Source organism: Protobothrops mucrosquamatus, unplaced genomic scaffold, assembly GCF_001527695.2.
Source record: "Protobothrops mucrosquamatus isolate PMUCROS unplaced genomic scaffold, P.Mucros_1.0 scaffold942, whole genome shotgun sequence".
Lineage (NCBI taxonomy): Eukaryota > Metazoa > Chordata > Lepidosauria > Squamata > Viperidae > Protobothrops > Protobothrops mucrosquamatus.
In genome coordinates, this window is record NW_015387190.1 from 1,001,467 (window position 1) to 1,015,905 (window position 14,439).

The 14,439-nt window shown below is 44.5% G+C and overlaps 1 protein-coding gene across 1 annotated transcript; it reads right to left on the reverse strand.

The window, feature by feature from the left end:
* Nucleotides 1–1,149: 1,149 nt before the first annotated feature.
* On the reverse strand, nucleotides 1,150–14,147 carry LOC107290626 (kinesin-like protein KIF19). The gene is made up of 18 exons (XM_029284785.1): nucleotides 14,112–14,147; nucleotides 13,615–13,740; nucleotides 13,033–13,143; nucleotides 10,828–10,915; nucleotides 10,380–10,516; nucleotides 9,911–10,036; nucleotides 9,443–9,637; nucleotides 8,713–8,865; nucleotides 8,313–8,435; nucleotides 7,147–7,276; nucleotides 6,452–6,653; nucleotides 5,811–5,949; nucleotides 5,073–5,343; nucleotides 4,733–4,854; nucleotides 4,379–4,509; nucleotides 3,917–4,019; nucleotides 2,290–2,446; nucleotides 1,150–1,226 (listed from the first exon to the last, which is right to left on the reverse strand). The coding sequence occupies exons 1-18, from the start codon at nucleotides 14,145–14,147 to the stop codon at nucleotides 1,150–1,152; spliced, it is 2,427 nt and encodes an 808-aa protein (XP_029140618.1).
* Nucleotides 14,148–14,439: the final 292 nt, after the last annotated feature.

The window sequence follows — 14,439 nt, forward strand, 5'->3', positions numbered from 1 at the left end:
ACCAACTTGCCATGACTCTTTAGCTCCCCCCCTCCCCTCCCCAAGAGAAGAGCAAGATCAGGCCCTCGATTTGCAAACCCGTTAAGAGAACAAAAGAAAGATCGGTTGAGTCATACACTTTCTGTTAATCAGAAGTTTATCTCCACTTCCCTTTGAGGAATCTATCGGTGCAGATGTGGTTTCCTTTTCAGTGACATCCGTCTCACTGTTGCCCTGTGTGGCAGGCAGGGCGGAAAAAAGGGGGGCACAAGGGCCTTAAGGTGCTCACTGAGCGTTGGGAATTTGAACCCGGGTCTCTAGCTGCCACCCACAGCAGCCAGTTGTTGTTCTCTGGGCCGTCTTTGCTCAGGAGCCCCCCCCCCCCCGTCCCCTTATACCGTCTCCTGAACCCAGACAAATGCATGCTGGAAAAGGCATGGGGGCTTGGATAAATACAGGCAGCCCTCGATATACGACCACAACTGAGCCCCAAATTTATGTTGCTAAGTGAGACGCTTGTTAAGGGAGTTTTGCCCCTTTTTTCACAGCCTTTCCTGCCAAAGTTGCTAAGTGAATCACTGCCGTTACTGAATCCAGCTTCCCCATTTGACTTTGCCAGTCGCAAAAGGGGATGACGTGACTCCCGGGACATCGCCACTCCGTCGTAACTGTGAGTCACTTGCCAAGCATCTGAGTGTTGGTCCAGGGGGACGCTGCAATAGTTGCAAGTCTGAAAAAGGGCGGTAAGTCCCTTTCTTTCGGTGCCGCTGTAGCCGAACGGTCACTGAATGAACTGCCGTGAGTTGCTTACTCAGGGGTGTTAATGTGGAAGACCCCGTGCTACCTCTGTGTTGGGAAGAAGGGTGTGGTGTCATGGTGATGGGAGAGAGGAACATCTCTCCATCTCCTGCTTGTGAGCATCTCCGAAGCATCTGCTTGGCCGTTGTGAGAAATTAAAATGGCCTTAGGTGAAACCAGTAGAGCGGGATTCTCGTTCTCGGAACTGGGTGGGTGGCCCTTTGGTTCAGGGGCCACAGCGAAAAAACCCAGAGTCCCTGCTACCTCCATTCACACAATCCACCAACTTCTCTCCTACTGTCTCTCAGTATCTTGGGGAAAGCCAGTCCTTCTGGGCTTGACTGATAACTATGGTCTCCCTGCCCGTTGCGATTATTTCGGCTTTCCTGGCTTCTTCGAGTGAGTAACGGGCTGCTGCTTCCGATATCCACCAACGGTCTCAACGGGCCCTGGGTGACAACAACAAACAAGTGGCCGGTGTGATATATTTCATGGGGGGGGGGGTAGAACTTCTTTTGTGGGTCCATCAGCAGCAAGAGGGAAGACCGGCATCGCAAAGGACTGCTATCCCCTGCCAGAAATTCCATCAAGAGACCCCGATTGTCTTCCTTCTCCCATCATAAAAAAGACTGCCTCTTTGAAGACTTTGAAGTGTTTCCTCCCCCCCTCCTCCTTCCCCATTCCTTTTCCTTATATGTCATTCCAGAATGCTGCTGTGGGAAACAGAATGTTCCAGCATAATTAACACAAGTCTTCAGCCTCACAAGTTGGGAATTTGTGACCTCAGCAGTTGCTCTTTTTTTCAGCTTGAAGCTCTGGGGAATGGATTTTGCACAATATGCTATCCCCAAACCGAACATCGCACTCCCAGCCTGTTGTGGCTTTCAAGCTTAATTTGAACAAGGACAATAGAGTAGAGGGCCCCATTCATTGGCCGTCAGCTTCCCAGACTAACCTTTGAGTTGTTTCTGGAGAACGTGGCCTTGGGGCTGGTTGGAGTTACTCTGCTGGATGGTGCTAGGTCCCATGTGGTTTACTATCAGGGCCTGTGGTGGGTTTTCTTCTTCCATGGAGAAGAAAAAGAGGGAAGAAGGATTTGAATGGAGACACGGTAGTTGTCTCATCTATGTGACCCTTTCTCTAGTTCCTTTAGCTCAATCTTTTTCCAGATCCTCTCCAGATTAGTGAGACCTATAACTCCCAGAATTCCCAGCCAGCATAGCCATTATCACCGCACAGTACTCAAAGATCATCCCTTCAATCTCATCCCTGCGAACCTCCTAAGGTCTAGCAGTACTACAATCGTGGTTGCAAGACAATTCAGGAGTTAAGAAATCTACATCTCCCTACATCTCCTAAGTTTTGTTGGTCGCCAAGTCCTATTAGTTCCAGCCAGCATGGTGATTGGTCAAAGATAACGTTGTGTCCTACAAAGGTTGAGCCATGGGTTCTTCACCCTTGTTCTAGATCTCTGCAATCAAGCCCAAAGTCTCCCATTAGGTCACGTTCTACCTGTTTGATGTCCAACGGGAAACTTGAGTTTTGTGGGAGCTGGAAAGATGTGGGAAAGATTTCCTGTAGAACCATTTGGGGATTTGGCTGGTGGCCTCTGGCTTCCTGGGCCATTGCTGTCCTGACTGGAGGAGGACCAGTGTTTCATCTGCAAAATCTGTAAGGAGATTAAAAAAAAAGATATTGATCCAGACTGTATTATTAAGAGAAGGATTTCTGATAGCACTCTCACTGGGAGTCATCCCTACTGATTGTAATGTAACCATGGTTCTTCACCTGATGTACCTTCATCTGATAGGTCCATGCTATGCTCATTCTTTGTAAAGCCATCTTACCCCGGAGGAAGTAGGTTCAAGAGGTCCCTTCTTCTCTGTTTTCCTTTCCCAAAATGGCTCTTTGTCTCCTTCATTCTCAACGGGGTGGTGTGTCCAAACTTTCCTCTGGAGCATTCCTCCAAGGCCACTGATGGTGGCCATGCCTTTGGAGAGATGTTCTGGGCTGAAAATGGGCTGCTGCGATTCCCTCTTCTCCTCTCCAAAATAGTGTGCGGAGGAGACCTTCCTGCCAAGATCTTTCTCCTGGGCTTGGGAGCGACGGCAGGCGGCAATCAAAGCAATCTGTTTGGTGCTGTCAACCATCTCCTTCAATGTTTTCAGAGTCAAGGGGACACTGAGGGCATCTGCCCTGGAATTCTTCCGACCGGAATCTTGGGAAGATGGAGAACGTAGCTTGGAGGCAACCTTTCGTGAAGGGATTCCTGAAGTCTTCTTCTAGAAATCAAAGTGGTTACAAAAACAACATGTACACAGGTCCCATTCAAAGGATAGTTACTCTGCAAACCTGGTTGATGATGGACCACGGATGTCATTTATGACTTTCCTTGATATTAAACCATCTAGGATTTCCCCAAATGTGCCACTAGATTCCTGCAAACCGTTAGCTTCTTGAAATTGCTTTTTGTGATTCAAGCAATCTTCTCCAGGGTGAAGTCTCTGCCTCAACTCCTGCTGTCTTCTCCAGCTGTGGGGTCAGAACTTCACCAGCCTTGCTTGGCGCAGACTTCATTGCTTGCAAGGCTGACTCTCTCATAATAAAAAGTGAAGTGCCCCCCTTAAATAACAGAAGTTTGGGAAGGGAGACAAAATGGCATTGGATGCCCGGTTCCTTAAGCTACAAAGTCCCCTAAAATGCATTCTGAGTTTCTCCTTTTTGTATTGAAATAGTTGAAGGATCTATTTGTCCTCCACTTCACCAGCTGATAGTCTTTTGATCTTTCCTTCTTGCTCTGAGTCTTGACTTTTGCCTGTTCTCTACCACATAGCTCTTTCTGAAAGACATGGCCTTGCCGTAAACCAGGGTTCTCCAAACGTGACCACTTTAAGCCTTGTGGACTTCAACTCCCAGAATTCTGGGAGTTGAAGTCCGCAAGGCTTGGAGATGCCAAGTTTGGAGACCTCTGCCATAAACGATGGCATCTACCAGCTCCCCAAAATCCTAACTCTGACAGATAGATCCCGATGAGAATAAGAGATTATAATTCTCATATATATGTCTTCTTTGAACTTCCAGGACATGATAAAACAAATGCAAAGCAGAACAAGCAAAGAAGGGCTTTTGATGGACTCACCTGGTGGACCGGCGTTAACAGAAATACAGTAGGAGTGTGGTTCCAGTCACGAGTCGCCTTCCTTTTTGCCGGGGTGTTTTTAGAGGAAGACCGGTAACTGTCACTAAGAAAATGCAAGGTAAAACACAAAACATGAAACATTGGCAGATGAGTTGGGAGATTCCTTTGGGGAAGGGGACCTGGTCATTGGATTATAGACACGGTTGAGTAAACCCAACACAAAAAAAAACAAATGGAAAATTGAGTTTATTTAATTGGGGCCACAAGACCTTTTGAAGCCCTCCAAGAATAGAGGATGAAAAGTACCATCCTCTATGGGTTCACTTAGAAAGAAGTTGCACAATGTTCTCTTTAGGAATTGTGTCCATCTCCAAGTTGATAGGTGCCATCGGAGTATTTCTGCAATTGACGTTTGCTCTGGAAAAGGAGCTTTCCTCTTTTGACTAAAAGTTGTCAAAGTACCTGTCTGAATCCACAATAATGGGGGGAAGTTCAAATTTGGGCCCTGGAAGGAAAGCTTTCTTGTGATCGATGGATCCTTCTGGATTCTCCTCTCGGTGGCGATCTTGTCTCTGAATCTGTCCAGAATGGAACTATCCCAGAAAACCAAAAAATAAAATTAAAAAAAATGAAAGCTTAGTTTATCAGCTGATGGATGTGTCTCGTGCGAAGTTGACATTACCTAGTGTTGTTTCCATATCACTCACGCTCTCGTTTCGTATAAATTTAATAAGTAAATAACGATACTAACTTCCCCCACTCCGCTCTCCTAAGGAATCCCCATTTCAAAGAAATAGGGGAGAAATTCTGTCTTACCTGCCACGTGCTGGACATCAGCGAGTGAAGCACCATCAGGCGATCCAGAGTCCCTTCCTCTAACTCGTGACAATATAGGTGGTACAGTTTTTCCAGCGGTCCCAGGACTGGAATATTGTGGTCTACAGAAAAGACAGAACGCTTCCAGAGTTGAAGGTTCCAAAGAGATGGCCAAATTCCTTGAGAAACCAAAGCATGTACTGTGACTACAAAGATAAGGGTGATGTAGCCGTAAAATCCCCTTTGGAGAGCAGCCATGACTGCTGTCTCCAGTGCAGTGTGGTTGGAAGCATGATCAGGGAAAGCTCTTGAGATATCAATTGAGGTCCTCCAGTCCTACCTTTGATTAGGGACCATTGCTGTTGAATAAGCTCTTCACAGAGATGCCGGTATTGCTGATGGTGCTGGATGATGAAGTCCTTCTGGCAGAGGAGATTGTCCTTGTACAAAGCATTGGCTTGAAGCTCCGTCTTCCCCACTTCCAGCTCGTGGGTCTTGCACAAGAGGCTCAGAACTTCCCGTTGGTCCTTGCTGGTGGTTTGTTTGGGGAGCATCCTCTCCATCTGGGAGACTTTCTTCTTGGCATTTGCCAACCTCTGCTCCAGGTCAGCCTAAATTAGGAAAGGAGAACATGGAAGTCTCTGCTGTTTCCACCACTGGATGATGGGAACAAAGTTCTCCTCCATTTCTGAAGGGTGGTCTAAATCTTGAGAAGGTTTCAAATGCTAAAGGGAGAGAGGAGCTGTTATTCTTTTGACTCCGTTCCTTTGATGTGGCCTGGAATTTATGTCTACAACATAACAACACCCAAGATGAGACATCAACATTCAACTATATCCCCAGCAAACCTCAACTAACCCATTTTGAAAGTCAGTTCTTTGGGGAAATAAACATTTGATTCCTTAAACAATAACATCATCATTAGATATGTCAGTAAATAAGTAGTGCATTTTTTTTTCATTTGATGAAAACTGCTCCCCGTATTTGGAAAGTAATGAAAATAAGAAGGAGGGGTCTCTGTTCACACGCACGCACACCGAGCTTAGCTACAGAATTCTGAGCCATTACCTGCCATTACCTTTAAGGCAGCCGTTTTCCGCTGCTCTGCCACCAGTGTGCTTATCTCTTCCCTGGCAATTGTGATCTCCACAGGTTCCAGGCAATCTTCCTGATCAGCCACTTCATCTTCCTTTTCACTTGGATGATGTATTTTGGCACTTGGGCCACCTTGGCGAACCCTCTCACGTTCCCAGCTGGAAGGAAGGAAGGAAGGAAGGAAGGAAGGAAGGAAGGAAGGAAGGAAGGAAGGAAGGAAGGAAGGAAGGACATTGTGACTAGATCTGTTCCAGGCTCAGAACCTGGAGGTCTACCTCAGTTCTTCTTTAGTTGGATACACTTGAGTTGACTTCAATGGTCTTAATTACAATATGTGACTGTTCTCCAGTTCTGAATGACCACTTTTCTGAAAGGAAACTTGGCAACCGTTGTTGATTTCTCCTACAAGTTCTCCGTTCGACTGTGATGGATCGAAAGAATCGTTGCTTTGATCTCAAACTCCCTACTGCTTGTCTAAATTCCTCTGCTTAAGCATATCCGGTGACCTGGACCCCCTTGTCTTTATCTGGAATCTGCTTTGCTGGGATTTCCCCTCTCATTCTAATTCTGCTGTCCCTCAACAAATTATAGATAGGTTGCAAAAAAAAAGGTCCTTTGGCTTACTCTGCAATCATGAGAAGGTGCCTGGAGGTATCTACGTGGAGTTCCATGTTGGTATTCTCCAGCTCCATTAAGCTGCGCCGCATGTCCATCTGTTCCTTGAAGGCCCCCACCAGCTGTTTTTGTAACTTCTGCAACTGTTGATGGCCATCCTCCTCGAAGTCCAGAGAAGTCTCCCCTGAGGATGACATGAAAGGAGATCTTTCTACACCTCAACTTTTAAAAAATTACTTTTGAAGCTAGTTTCTACTTTCTAGATCAACCTTGACAGCTTTAAGATGGGTGGACTTCAACTCCCAGAATTCCCCAGCCACCCAGAATTCTGGGACTTGAAGTCCACCCATCTTAAAGCTACCAAGGTTGGTAAACACTTCTCTAGAATGAAATATTATACACACTAAGTATAAACCCTGGTTCAACAGAGTCAGGGTTATTTCCAAGGAGCCATCTAGGGCTAATTGAGGGGTCCTGCTTCCACCCTCCAATTTTTTTTTTGCAAAGAAGTTGTAATTTTGCAAAGATGGGTTCCTTTAATCTTCCTTCTCGCTCTTTTCCATGTCTTTCTTAGCAATCTGGTGGCATCCCTTGTACTGGCATCTCAGAAATATAGGAACTGTTTTAAGAAAACCGCAAAGTGATTTAATGCAGAGAAGAGGCCAATATCTCACCTTGACCTTGTCCGTCTTGGGCCCCAGTACTCAAGAGATATTTCTCCTTCTCCTGGTTTTCAACCTTAGCCTTCAAGCATTCAATCTCACGCCGGAGATCAGAAATGATGCTGGTATACTGAGCAATATGGTAAGAGACGTTGAGAAGATTACGCTTTACCTGTTGATCAAGCATCCCAATAATACTAATTAATATTAAGGAGAAGAACAAAAAGAAACCAGATTGGGAAGAATCATGATATTGATGATGCTCTGAGGCTCTTTAGCTCAAACTTCTGTGTCTGGTCTCTCTTTGGATCCATGGTCCATTGAAACACATGTACCACACCTAGTAGCGACTGCCAACTGGATTTTCCTGAAAGTGGGGGCCCTCAGAAATGAGGAAACTTCTCTATGGAAGGATGATGCTTGTAGAGCCCCCGTCTTTCCAAAATTATTACAAAATAAAAATTCTTTCCCTTCCATTCAAATAACTACAAGTCTAAAGGAGAATTCTGCTCGCTACCTGTAAATGGGTATGGAGGTACCGGTAACCTCAAAGAAAGAAAGCACGAACTGTTAAGTCAACATCAACTTAGCCCCAGGAAAGAAGAGCAGGTAAGAAAGAAGTTCAATATAAATCCACTTTGATTCTGTTTTGTATGCGATGGAGCAGAAGGATAGTCTGGCAGGTTTTCAAAAGCCAGTTATACCTTCTAACAGTGAAGTAAGAGTTCTAGTAATCTTTGCATTTGTCTTTTCTCAGATCTGGCCTACCTTGAAGGCTTGACAGTTAGTTCAAAAGGGAATTCTGTAATGTCGGAAATCCGAATCAATTTTGATTTAAAGGTAAGCAAGCATTGGCGGCGTCGTTCTTGGTTCTCCTTGTTATCCTTAGATTGCCAGTTTTGGGATGTCAGCCACCAGCACTTGTGCCTGTTTATTCGTTTTATTTTTATCGATTTATTAAATTTCTGACCTGCCCATCTTATCTAAGCCAGAGATCCCCAACCTTTGGGGCACCAGGGACCGGTTCCATGGAGAAAGGTTTTTTCCATGGACCAAAGAGTGTGTGGTTTTGTGTGCTGTCTGCATTCCACAGATGGGGCTTTGCTTGTTTGTGTGGACTGGTTGCTGGCATGCTGTGGCCCAGTACCGGTCCATGGACCGGGGGTTGGTGACCCCTGATCTAAGAGACCATTCTTTCTCTCTTTTACCCTCGTTTTGATGTTCTTGGCTCGATAAGCGTACATCAACGTCGTCCGAGATTCTTCAAAGCAGGTGCTGGCGGGACTGATGTGGACGATCATAACCGTCCTGCTGTTGCCTCTTAGGGAATCCTAAAGAGATGAGATTCTTGTGAGTATCTCAGAGCCAACAGAACTGAATGACAAGCATCCCACTGGTTGAGACAGCAAAGGAGACTGACTCCCTGGGACATCTTTTACCAAGAGTATAGCTTCACGGAAAATTCCATGGCGGCACAGAAGTGGGAAAACCAATTCTAACATTTTTTGCGCGCAAAAATATCTTTCACCTTATCATCTTTTTCCTACCTCCAAGCAACCCAAAGCATCTAGAGGTGGGTACAGGTATCCTTCACAGGTGGCTTGTTACCTTCAACAAACGGGTCAGTTTGCTGTCTCGGAAATTGATGTATTGAGTTCTGCCTCCCCCCTTTTCGCTCAGCGCATTGATGCAGTTCCCCAGAGCAAGGAGGGACCGGTTGATATGGGCCCCCTCCTTCATCCTTTTGCCCTGGTTTTGGGTCTGGGGAGAAGGAAAGAAGAGGTTAACTTTTGCACCAGGAAAAAAAACCACACACGCAAGAATGATCTAGCGGTAGATGGTGTAGGACATTTGGTGATGAAAAGTTCTCTGGAAATCAGATAGGATCGTTTTAATGCAGGGGTTCTCCAAATCCCTCTTGAAAGGTGAATTTTAACTAGAACTAGGAAGCCATACATACTCCTCTTAGTAGATCCTTATTCACCGAATGGTTGACTCTTCAGTATCCAAACATGTGCCAGAGCCCTCAGTTACAAAGCTTGTGATCAGAGCAAGAAGAAGGAAGTTTAGAGAAGGCCGTATTAAGCCAGGACCACTGAGAGGTGGAATATTGATAGCATAGAATATTTGTAGCTCAGGGTTGACCTGTGGGGTCCTTGGTGGTCTCTGAGTTTGGGGGCTTCCTTGCAGATGTTTCCTGACCCAACTAAATGACGTTATCAGGATTAGAAGGGAGTCGGGTGTGTGGAGTGGAGGGGTCCTTGATGACCAAACTAGATAACATCATCAGTGCTAGGCAACATCCCTGGGCAGAGAATGGAAGGATGGTTGACCTCACCTGAGCAGCCCTTTCTGATCCAGCCAGGTCAACCATGAAGAGCTTTCCGACACGCACTTCCTCACCGATGCCTTTCACTCGAGTGGTCTGCTTCACGGACACTTGCAGGACAGCATGTGACCGTGAGGAGGTCTTATTAGCAGCCGTGGGCTCCTGAGTACGTTCCTTGTTCCCTTTGGTCAGCAACTCCATAATCTTTAAAAGACAAACAGGTCTGTATGTCTACAAAGACAGGAGGATATTTGAAAGCCAAAGAACCTGCTGGAATCCTTAGGAGACCCAGATAATCTTGTCCTTAACTCCGATTCATCAGAACTTAGAAAATGGAGACCCTTGAATGTTCATGGCAAGTCTTGACTTAGAACTCCGTTTGACAACAATCTTCCTTGGACTGTCTGGATCAACTAGAGAGAGAGACTTCTTGCAACAGGCTTAATTCCTGTGTACTGCCTTCTTGGTGATACTTACTTCCTGGGCATTTGTCGTTGAGACTTCTGTTATGCCTGCAATCTGTATGCACCCTTTGGAATCTTCTCTCAGCTCAAGATAGCCTGTGGACGGATTCAGGAGATCACGGATAATTTCATTATAAACCTGAAAGCAAAAGGGGAGAAGCGAGGATACTAAGCTGCCTCTTTGCCCATCTGGTTCAAAACTGCTTACTAAGGCTTGGTATTCATTCCTCCAGAGTCTGGATCTTTCCCATCAGTTGCTTCTGGATCCCCTTTTCTCCCTAAAAATTCAACTGGGTCATTCTCACGTAAAGTGGGTGGAGGACCCAAGGATGGGGCTTCTCCCTAGAGGGGTAGATGTTTCCTTTTTGTGGAGAAGGGATCGGGAAGATTTGGGGTTGGTTTGATTTCACTCCTACTACCCCATCGGATGTTCCAAGCTAGGTCTCTTCTCGCTTGCTAACCTCTAAACGTGGTGATCTCACCTCCAGGTACGACATGTAGACCAAGTAATTCCGCTCGTCTCCTGTGGCCTCAATGGCTTGAAAGAGATCGTGGAGGGTACAGATGTATATTCCAGGTTCTGAATCCGTCCCCAGCATAGTGTAGGTTTTCCCAGCCCCTGAGAGAAGGAGGGAGGAAAGGAAGGGAGGAAGGAAGGAAGGAAGGAAGGAAGGGAAGAGAGAGAAGGGATGGAGGGATGGAGGAAGGAAGGAATGAAGAGAGAGAAGGAGGGAGAGAGGGAGGGAGGGAAGGGATGAGAAAGAAGGGAGGGAGGGAGGAAGGAAGGAAGGGAAGAGATGGGAGGGAGGGAGGGAGGAAGGAAGGAAGATAAATGGATATCCTCAGTTCCAGTTCCAACTGGTACGTTTTGGGTGGAATTCATAAAAGAGAGAATAATCCCAACATGGGCAAAAAGACAGAGCTATTTACCTGTGGGTCCATAGGCAAAAATGGTAGCATTGTATCCCGAGATGACCCCTTCTATGAGGCTTTTAGTAGTGGACAAATACACCTCCTCCTAACAAGAATAATAGGAGACAAACAGGGGTCCTTTCAACACCACTTGTATTCCTGCCTTTAAGCTTCTCAAGGCCAGCTACAGGTTTCAACCACCAGATTACTATATTGTGACATGGTTTGAGTTACAACTCATAGTATTTAGGCTTCTTTTTGGTATCGTCCTTAAGCAATGACCCGTAATTGAACTTGGCAATTACGGTCGTAACTTGTGATGGTCGTAAACCAGTTACATTGGGGGGGGGACAAACCCATCATCCTCAGCCGTTCTGGCTCAGGATCCCAGAGCATGTCATTGTATGAACACATCTTTGTGTTAGTTGTCCAGTCCACCAAGGGACAGCACAGCTTCCTTGCCTCTTGTTAGGACTTTTCCATTACCAAATATTTTGACACTTTCATGGTTCGAGGAGGTTTTTGCCTCTCCGGATCAACAAGCCACATCTACTTTTTAGCACATTTCCTTAGCACCTCTGGAGTCCTTCTTCACACCCTTCAGGAGTGTGAAAAGATTTGGCACTGCTTAGGTCTCTTAATGAAACTCCAACATCAGCAGAGCAGAGAAGGTAGCTTTTGAATCGTTTGTGAAGGGCAAGTGGAAAAATCTTCTCCTCCTTCTCCTTCCCTCCCTTCTCTCAAGTATACTATTTTTACACATCTATCTGAGCAGACAATATGCCTAGCAATTCTCAAAATTGTAACTCCAAACCATCCTATTAAAGAAAGCTGATACTGTTTTTGCGTCATCCTACTTGAAGGAGGGACGGTGTTCTTTCCTTTCCTTTTTAATTGTAACAAGCTCCTGCTTTGTTTGAATAACCAAATGGTCACCGTGGGGCTTTTTTTTAAAAAAAAATAATTCTCTTTCTTCCATGGAAACTCAAAATGAGGCACGCACATGCCGAATTGGCCCCAGCAGAGTAAGCTTCCAGAGCTACTGGAATATATGTATTCATACTGGAAATTTTTCAAGAGCGGTACCTAGCCTCCCCAGTAAACATGACTTCATTTCTCCAGAGTGTTCCAACTGTTAAACTTCACCGTGGGTTTAAAAGGCTATAATTTCATCCCCAGAGACTTAAGAGCAAAGGTACAGGATGAATACGAGAAGAAGTTGAGAGCAAATTTACATCAGGAAGAGTAAAAGGCAGATGAGAGCATTTCAAGCATCTTCTTTAACATTAGAGGCAAGGACATCCAATATAATATTTAATATACATAATATAATATAATATAATATAATATAATATAATATAATATAATATAATATAATATAATATAATATAATATAATATAATATAATATAATATAATATAATATAATATAATATAATATAAAATATAATATTATAATATAATATAATAATATAATATAATATAATATATAATATAATAAATATAATAATATAATATAATATAATATAATATAATATAATATAATATAATATAATATAATATAATATAATATAATAATATAATATAATATAATATAATATAATATAATAATATAATATAATATAATATAATATAATATAATATAATATAATATAATATAATATAATATAATATAATATAATATTTCATAATCTCACTCATTTCCGATCAAGAGGTAGATCTGTACTGATAAATGCAGATGAGGATTTAGGCTTAGATCAATTCTGAATGTGTTCTGGAGGAGAAGAACCAACACATATGTGCAGTCATGTGCAAAAGAGGTGGGCTTCAAATCCCAGAATCCCCCAGCTAGCATAATTCTGGGAATTAAAGTCTACTCATCTGAACGTTGCCAAGGTTGAGAAACAAGTAAACATCTCCTATATTTTTAACTTCACCTCCTATTCAGATAAAATGTCTTGAGATTTACATCTGTCGAACAAAATGTAAATTCTCTCTTGGATGCTTATGTAGGAAACATCTGCAGGAGCTTCACCCAGCCATCAGTTGCCTTCAAGACAGAGTAGGACAACATCAATGTTGCTTGGCTGATAGGAGGTCTTCCTAAAGTTACTAAGCAGTACATTTAAAACTAGCATGAAATAGGATTTGGAAGAGGGGAAAAAAAGAGAAACTGGTTAGATTAGCAGTTTCCAAGTTATTCAGCCAAGAAGGACCTCCTCACCTGTGTTGCTTGAGGACCAAAAACCACGTCAAAAATGAATGTTTTCTCCCTCGATCGATTGGCACGCAGGATATCTTCTGGATCTTCTGATGGATCCATCAGGACCATGATCTATTTCAGAGAAGTAGATTCAGTTGTTGATAGCCATGACGCCAGCACCAAATTCCCTAAAACCATAGCACTGGAAAGGGTTCCAGGAGATCATCCAAACTCAATCATTTGCAGTTATGCTGTCCTTGATGGAGAGTTTACAGAAGTGTTTTCCAATCTTTAAGATGGGTGGACTTCCGCTCCCAGAATTCCCCAGCCGTGATGCTGGCTGCGAAATTCTGGGAGTTGAAGTCCACACATCTTAAAAGTAATGGAGTTTGAAGAAGAAAAAAAACATTGCTTGAGATAAATGTATTTGCAACTCTGGTGCCTAAGTAAGCTCGGAATTGCTTTTCAGAGTGAGATGGGTAACATATAATTTAAATAAAACAAATATATTATTCGGGATCCAATTTCACCAGTTTCTGCAGCTTTCTTCATTTCCATGGAACCCAGAGCCTCACCCCCGTTCTTCCTCCCTCACCCTCTCACCTGCTCCCCCGTTCTGTGGCCAATGACCGTCGCGCCTTCCTCCAACTCAGCTGCATTGATGGGGCGAATACGGAGAGCCACCTGCAAGCGAGACCAAGAATTGGGATTTCCAGAACTTTGGAATCCCTGCAAGGCTCACACTCGCAATTCCTGCACAACCTCCACAGGCACAGGTGTTCAAGGTGTCCATTTTCAAAAAAAAAAAATAGCATGCCACCTTTCTAAGGGTGGTAGATGGGTTGAATTGCCTTGCATTTCATCACATGAACAGAGATAGAGGTGGAAGTAGACCGTCAAGATGGACCATCAGGTAGCTTTGTTGTTTGAACTGGACTCATCCTGCACACATTTGTGCCCAGATTGGAATGGAAGCCGAGCCCCTGTGGGGGGCATCTTCTGTGTCAGCCCCCCTCCTCGTTTAAAAGCACGACTAACTCACAAGGATGAGGTAACGGGGAAGGACAGGGACCGTGATCCACCAGCTCTGAAGGACTTACCACCACCTGGTGTTCTTCTGTTCTCAGGTCCTTCATAGTAGCCGAGCCCCCTGAAAATCCCCTCCTCTGGGCTGCACCAGGAGACACGGAGGGTGCCAAGACACCCATCTGGCAGTCCTCAACCAAGCAATTTGCAAGAACAGGAGGAGGAAACGAAGGAGCAGCTTGCAAGGGAGAAAGAAATGGCATTTTCCCAGGGGGTGGAGAACAGGTGATGCAAGACAGGTGCAGGGGAGGTGCAAGGAATCGGACCGATCACAAGGAAAAAGGGGTTTTTTTGATCAGCCATGTTGAACCCCCTGGATTTGTTAACCACTGAATGACGGCC